Source organism: Pseudozyma flocculosa (assembly GCF_000417875.1).
Source record: "Pseudozyma flocculosa PF-1 unplaced genomic scaffold scaffold00003, whole genome shotgun sequence".
In the NCBI taxonomy this organism is placed as follows: Eukaryota; Fungi; Basidiomycota; class Ustilaginomycetes; order Ustilaginales; family Ustilaginaceae; genus Pseudozyma; species Pseudozyma flocculosa.
In genome coordinates, this window is record NW_006920871.1 from 885,450 (window position 1) to 892,861 (window position 7,412).

At 66.5% G+C, this 7,412-nt stretch overlaps 3 protein-coding genes across 3 annotated transcripts; 2 read left to right on the forward strand and 1 right to left on the reverse strand.

The window, feature by feature from the left end:
* Positions 1-976: 976 nt before the first annotated feature.
* Positions 977-2,656, forward strand: PFL1_01411 (uncharacterized protein; the record flags this gene model as incomplete). Its single annotated transcript, XM_007878913.1, has 1 exon — positions 977-2,656. One exon carries the CDS (start codon positions 977-979, stop codon positions 2,654-2,656), a length of 1,680 nt encoding a protein of 559 aa, XP_007877104.1.
* A 378-nt stretch (positions 2,657-3,034) lies between these two features.
* On the reverse strand, positions 3,035-4,180 carry PFL1_01412 (uncharacterized protein; the record flags this gene model as incomplete). The annotated part of the gene is made up of 1 exon (XM_007878914.1): positions 3,035-4,180. The coding sequence occupies one exon, from the start codon at positions 4,178-4,180 to the stop codon at positions 3,035-3,037; it is 1,146 nt and encodes a 381-aa protein (XP_007877105.1).
* Positions 4,181-4,776: 596 nt separating this feature from the next.
* PFL1_01413 (uncharacterized protein) lies at positions 4,777-7,153 on the forward strand (the record flags this gene model as incomplete). Its single annotated transcript, XM_007878915.1, has 3 exons — positions 4,777-5,030; positions 5,130-6,016; positions 6,108-7,153. 3 exons carry the CDS (start codon positions 4,777-4,779, stop codon positions 7,151-7,153), a joined length of 2,187 nt encoding a protein of 728 aa, XP_007877106.1.
* Positions 7,154-7,412: the final 259 nt, after the last annotated feature.

Genomic DNA, 7,412 nt, shown 5'->3' on the forward strand with positions numbered 1-7,412 from the left:
TCGAGCAAAAGGAACGTACGGCGAGGTTGAGCCAAGGCAGCGCCGAGGCAGACAGGCTAGGCTAGGCGGGCGGGCGTGCCGGCGGTTGGCGGTTGGCGGCTCACGGATGGACGGGCTGGAAACTGCACACGACGTCAAGGGCAGGCAGGCCAGCCGGGCGCGCCTGCCTTGTCGCCTTTGACACACAACCACGTCCGCCTGCACCCAGGCTCAGACAGACAGAGGCCCCACCCCGTCGTCCTGGTCGCCCTCGACGTCGTCGTCGTCCTCGTTGGCCGCTGCAAGTCCGCCCGCTCTGTGTTGGCTCGGTTGGTGGTTTGAAAACAGCACGCCGCACGCTTGCAGCCTGCCGGCCTGCCTGCCTGCCTGGCCTGCCTGGCATTCCGGATGGGCCGACGACTGCCCTTCCCCACCTTGGTCCCCTCCTCGCCTCCAATCCAGAGCCCGACTGTGGCCGGGGGGCAGTATCTGCCGCCGCCGCCGCCGCCGCCGACCAAGACCAAGACCACGGACGACGACCGACGACGAGTCAGCTTCTTGGCGGGCTGCCTGGCTGATACAAAACCATCACCCTGGCCAGCCTTGCTTCCGTTGGTCGCCCTCCTCAGCCCCCCGTCCATTCTTCTCACCACGACCACCGTCCGACCCCGCCGGCTCGTTCCTTCTCCCCCATCCGCACACGGCCAGTCCCTTGGCTCCGGCAAACTCCTTCCTCACCACCACCACCACCACCACCACCACCACTACCACCGCCGCCATCTTCTTTCGCGGTGCCTGCCTTTTTGACCTCGTAGCCACATTTCTGACGCCGCGAAGCTAGACAGGAAACCTTTGCCCGCCGCGAGCAAAGACTACCGCTCGCACGTCGCAGGCAGGCCGTAGCCACATCCACCACCGGCCCGACTCGGATCGAAACCTCGGCATCGCCGCCCGCCTCCTTGCTAGAGACGACGTCTTCGCCGCCCCACCTGCCACCATGGTCAACATCACCTACGGCATCCTCGACGCGCCCGACGGCACCGTCGCCGGCTCCGTCAACCAGGCGCCCGGCGGCACCGACATCATCGTCACCTACGGGCCCGGCCGCTCCCAGGTGGCCGCCTACAGCCCGGGCGACATCTCCTGGGTCCTCACCTCGTCGGCCCTCGTCTGGATCATGATCCCTGGCCTCGGCTACCTCTACTCGGGCCTCGCCCGCCGCAAGAACGCGCTCCACCTCCTCCTCCTCACCCTCGCCGCCCTCGCCGTCGTCAGCTTCCAGTGGTTCTTCTTTGGCTACTCGCTCGCCTTTAGCCAGACGTCGGGCACCTTTATCGGCAACATGCGCAACTTTGGCTTCATGAACGTCCTCCAGGACCCCATGCCGCAGACCAACAACAAGATCCCCGAGATCGTCTACGCCCTCTACCAGTGCATGTTTGCCAACCTGGTCCCCGCCATCGCCATCGGAGCCGCGTGCGAGCGCGGCCGCGTGTGGCCCTTCCTCGTCTTCACCTTTGTCTGGACAACGCTCGTGTACGACGTCATCGCCTGCTGGATCTGGAACCCCACCGGCTGGGCCTTCAAGTGGGGCGTCCTCGACTTTGCCGGCGGCGGACCGGTCGAGATCAACTCGGGAATCACGGGCCTCGTCATCTCCTACTACCTCGGCCCGCGCCACGGCTACGGCACCGAGCGCCTCCTCTTCAAGCCCCACAACGTGTCGCACATTGTGCTCGGCACCGTCTTCCTCTGGGTCGGGTGGCTCGGCTTCAACGGCGGCTCCACGTTCGCCGCCAACATCCGCGCCGCCATGGCCATGGCCACCACCAACCTCGCCGCCGCCTCGGGCGCCCTCACCTGGATGTTCCTCGACTTCCGCCTCGAGCGCAAGTGGTCGGTCGTCGGCTTCTGCACCGGCGCCATTGCCGGCCTCGTCGCCATCACGCCCGCCGCCGGCTTCGTCGGCATGCCCGCCGCCCTCCTCATCGGCGTCGTCTCGGCCGCCGTCTCCAACTTTGCCACCGTCCTCAAGGGCCCCATGCGCGTCGACGACGTCATGGATATTTTCTCGGTCCACGCCCTCGCCGGCTACGTCGGCACCCTCCTCACCGGCATCTTTGCCCAGGCCTCGGTCGCCAACAACGACGGCATCGCCGAGATCCCCGGCGGCTGGCTCGACGGCAACTGGATCCAGCTGCCCTACCAGATCGCCTGGTGCACCGCCGTCACGGCGTGGTGCGGCGGCATCACCTTCCTCATCATGTTTGTCCTCGACCACACGCCCTACATTGGGCCCTTCCGCGCCAGCGAGACGGGCGAGATCCTCGGCGTCGACGAGGACCAGATTGGCGAGTGGGCCTACGACTACGCCTACGTCAACCGCAGCATCGAGGAGGGCGACGTGCGGCCCAACCACGGCCTCTCGCTCAACATGAACGAAAAGGTCACGGACCTGCAGAAGCAGTCGTCGACGAGCTACTACCCGGACTCGTCGGCGTCGCAGGACGCCGCCGCAGCAGAGGCATCGTCGGCGGCCGCAGCGCCGTCCCAACAGCAGCAGCAGCAGCACCTGGCACCAACGCAGACGTCGACGCTCGAGACGGAAAACGCCTCATCGTATCCTCCGAGCAGCCGGCATCCCGCCGCCGAGGCCTCGACAGCCACCCAGGCATAGCTTCGGCCACCCCGCGATCCTCTTTTATCGGCCAACACGCGTCAACATCCCCCGCCTCCTCGATCCCCCCCTCGGCCCATGTACATACCCTCGCGGAGGAGCCGGATGCCGCCGGGCCGCTCGGCCGATCCGCTCTGCACCAGCAACGATCTCCTCTTCTCCCACTCTATCTTATCGACGAACCGGGCTCCCTGGCTTCTTCACATGTGTACGATTAATCATCACGTTCCACGACCCGCCACTGACCTGGCGGCCAGCTTATGAAAAACGACGCGGGGAGGGGGCCTCGCAGCGCAGCACGCGCCTGCTGGGGCCCGCCGACCCCCATCACCATCACGCATTCCTCTCTCGGTTCGACGTCCGGCATCGCGCGGGGTGCTATGCCAGCCTGGCCTTGACGTCTTCGGCTTTCGGGATCGAGCGCATGGCCCCGACCGTCTCGCAGGCGACGCTGGCGGCCATGCATGCCCAGGTGAGTACGCGGTTGACATGGTCGTCGGACTTTGCGGCGGCTGACGCTTGCTGGGTTGCGCTCTCGACGTCATCGCCGTCGGCGTTGCGTGCCGCCGACTCGGAGAGGTTGACGCCCATGAGGGCGGCGACGAGGTTGCCGGCGAACGTGTCGCCCGCTCCCGTCGTGTCGCGCACCTGCCTCGGCTTGGGCGAGGGCAGGCTGAAGAAGGTGCGCTGCGCGGGCGATGCGGCGGGGGCGACCTGGATGCGGGCCATGACGCCGCGCGAGCCGCGGGTGAGGACGATCCAGGCCGTGTGCTTGAGCGCCTCGAGGTCGGCGAGGGCATCGACGACGCGGCGGGAGCGCTCATCGGATCCCTGGACCAGGTCCGAGGGGACGGCATCGGCGCCGCGGGCGTCGAGGGCGTTTAGCAGCTCGGACCCCTCGCCCTCGTTGACGATGAGGACGTCGATGGCCGACCACGGGAAGCTGCGCAGCTCGTCGGGCGTCGGCATGGGGCTCGGGTTGAAGATGGACGTGATGCGGGGCGCCTGGCCGCCGCTCCGGGTCCTCTGGGCGTATTCGAGGAACGCGGTGGTGACGGCGAGGGGGATCTCGTTGTGCACGACGAGGTGGGTGATGAGCCTGGGGGCCGAGCTGAAGACCGTCTCTGGGTCCGACGTGCTCGACGACGTGGCGTAGTTTGCGCCCTTGAGGAGCACGATCGAGTTTTCGCCATCGGCGGCGATCTGGATAAAGGCGCGGCCGGTGGGCTGGTCCTTGAGCGTCTCGACGCCATCAATGTCGACGCCGCGGCAGGCGAGCTCGTCGAGGGGCCACGGGGCGTCGCTCCCGACGGCGCCCGAGAAGCGGACGGGTGCGCCGGCCAGAGCGATGGCGGCGCTCACGTTGGCGCCCTTGCCGCCGGGGCGCGACGTGAGGCCGGTCGACGAGAGGGTCTCTCCCGGCGCGACAATATGGGGCACGTCGAACGTCTCGTCGACATTGATGCTGCTCTTGACGAGGCAGAAGGGCGCGCTGTTGCTGCTGCTGCTACTGCTCGATGCCATGGCGGGATGAGATGGGGCTGGATCGGGTGAAAGCTCGAAGCTGGGTGGATGGTGAGATGGTCTTCGGCGTCGGAGAGCAGACGAGCGCGACGAGCAATAATGATGGTTTGAAGACGAGGGACAGAAGACGAGGGAGAGAAGTCGAGGGTCAGAAGACGAGGGTCAGAAGACTAGGGACAGAAGCGCTGCGAGGACGATCCCGGGCCAACCCAAATTCGCCGGCGGCCCACAGATCGGCTGCGAGATGCGCTCATCGGGTGGCAGCAGCCAGCTGCAGCGCCAAAGTAGGGCCGCGGCCGGAGTCTCGCCAGCCGCCAGTCAGGTCCAGCTCTCGGCTCCGAGGTGCTCAGCTCGAGCAAAGTGGAGCAAGCCGCCTTGGCCCCGCCCCGCGAGCTGCAAGCTCCTTCTCACCCCTCCATCATAGCCAGGCCTCCGCGCCTTTGCCCATCTCTTTGTTTCCTTCCCACCTCACCGATTGACGGCCATGGACACGCCACCGCAACATCTCATCTGACGCTCAAAACGATCGCGACGCTCAAAAGCATCCCGACGCCCAGAGGACCGCCGGACGCTGCTGACGTCGCCCACGCCGCACCATGGTGCCGCTGCAGAACCCCGCAGTCTCGGGCCTTTCGACCGTTCCCGCCTCTACCGCGAGCAGCTCCTCGCTCAACACCGCCGCAGCAGCACCCATCACGCAGACGCTCAGCTACCTACCTTACTTCACCGCAGGCCAGCTCGAGTCGCTGTACGCCAAGCAGCGCGGAAACAAGCTCGCAGAGTCGAAATGGCACTCTAACCGCAACATCGCAACCGGCTTCATCCAGGCCGTCGCCTCCAGGCTCGGGTTGTGAGCATCCCTTTTCCAGATCAAACCTCGAATGGTGACAAAGGCTGAAGATGCTGACTCTGAGCTGTCTCCCTGATCGATCGTATTCACCCACCACAGCCCCCAGCGCACTACGGCCACGGCGCAGCTCACCTACCAGCGCTTCCACCTCTTCTACCCGCCCAGCGACTTTGTCCTCCACGAGGTGGCGCTGGCCTCGCTCGTCCTGGCCGCCAAGCTCAACGACACGCCGAAAAAGGCTCGCGATATTCTGCTGGCCAGCTACGCCTTCCGCTTCCCCGAGCTCGTAAAGGGCGACGACGACCCAGCAGCCGGCCCCAGCAGCGGCGCATCGCTCTCCGCGGCCGCCGCTGTGGCCGGCACCAAGCGCAAGGCGCCGCCTTCGTCCCGTTCCGCCGACCCCGCATCGGCGCTGGCCTCGACCAGCGCCATCGGCACCGTCTCTGAGACCGACATTGATCCCGCCGTTCTCGAGACGGATCGCAAGCGCATCATGGCGCTCGAAAAGCTGCTCCTCGAGAGCATCTGCTTCAACTTCCAGCTGTGCGCACCCTCGACGCTTGCCCTCGTCGTCAAGCTCTGCCGACGCTGGTCGCTGCCCAGGTGCCTGGCCAGGACCGCGTGGAGGGTGGCCGCCGACCTCTTCCGCACACCTGCACCGCTCCAGCACCCGCCCCACGTCATCGCCAGCGCCAGCGTGTATGCAGCTGCCCTGCTCGCGGTGCCTCCATCGTCGCCGGCGCAGCCGTCACCTGCACATCCACCCGCCCAGAATGGGGTCAGCCAGGATCCTCGAGTGATACCCGACAAGGCCCAGTCGCTCGAGGAGGCGGCTCGCGGCGTCGTGCAGCGTTTCAGCCGAGCCGCTTGGCCCCCCGTTGAGAGTGCGACAGCGACGGCGAGCACAGAAGAGACCGCTGCACCGCGTACGACAGAGCACAGCAGCTTGGAGAGGGAGCTCAAATGCCATGTCGAGGATGTCGAAGGTGAGTCTGAGTGGGCCGTCGACTGATGCGGATGCACGGAAGCAGCCTCTGACACGACAGCCCTCTCACCTCGCCGTCTTTGCCTGCACAGAGGCGATCCATGACCTACTGGACCTCTACCTCCAACAGACCAGCCTGCTTCCGTCTTCGCTGTTTGCGCCGTCTCGGAATCCCGCCCCTTCAGCCTCGTCAGCCACACCTTCGCCGCAGTCGCCTGCCGACCACCTGAGCGACCTGCTGAGCTCCTCGCCATCCTCGCCGTCCGACCTGACCGCATCCCTGGCAGCTGGCGGCGGCGGTCCTGGCGGTGCGGCAGGCCGCGGCGGGCGCAAGAAGCTGCGGCAGCACGAGTTTTCGCCGCCCCCACTCGCCCTCCTCGACTGGCTCAACACGTACCGATACAAGATGATCCGGTCCAAGGCGTCCAGGGCGGCGGCAGCAGCAGCAGCAGCAGCAGCAGCAGGAACGACGACGACGAAGCAGGCCAGCAGCGGCGGCGGCAGCAGCGGTGGCGGCGGCGGTGGGCCACAGACGCAGGCGGCCGCCAAGCAGGCACCTCCGGCTTCGGCCACGAGCAAGATGACGAGCGTGCTGACCGACCTCAAGATCTACCTGCGCCAGATTGAGTACGACCGGCAAAAGGCCGACGACGCCTACCTCTTGTCGCGCGGCTACGCAGCAGAGACCGTTTACCCGCCTTTGGCGCCGCCAGTTGCACCCTCCGGCACCACCGCCACCACCACCATGGGCGGCCCCGTCGCTGCGCCAAGTTCCGGCTACGGGGGATCCACGAGTGCCGGTAGCGCCGTACCAGTGCAGGCCGATGCGACGCCGCCCTTCTTGCAGGTCGTACTCAGACGAGTCGGCGATGCCACGGCCAACGCCGCCGCCGCCGCCGGAACCAGATTGGACGACGGGCAAGAGGCGACAGCGACGTCGACGGCGACGGCGACGAGATGGATGGAGAGGATCAAAAGGAGGAAGTACGTCGCTACCAACCGCATCTTGCCGCTCCCTGTCGCCGCTGGAAGCGTGGTCCAGCCTCCGCCGCCACAGCAGCTGCAGCTGCAGCAGCAGCAGGCGGTCACTCCGGTCGTGGAAGGTCTTATCACCCAGGCCACGCGCTACCTCTTCTAGCATCTCGAGTTGCGAGGAGAGAGAGAGGGCAGCGCCAGACACGCACAGCAGCCGCGCACACTCGACGCGCACGCCGGCCCAGCCCAGCCTCAGTCCCGGCTCGAGAGGACATCGACGATCAGAACAACCAATTCGACATTGCATCAACGCCAACGACAACAGCCCTCAGCAACCACAAAAGCATCGACGACGACAAACGACGACAAACGACGACGATTCGAGAAACGGCGAGGAAGGAGGGGCGTGAGACTGCCAAGGC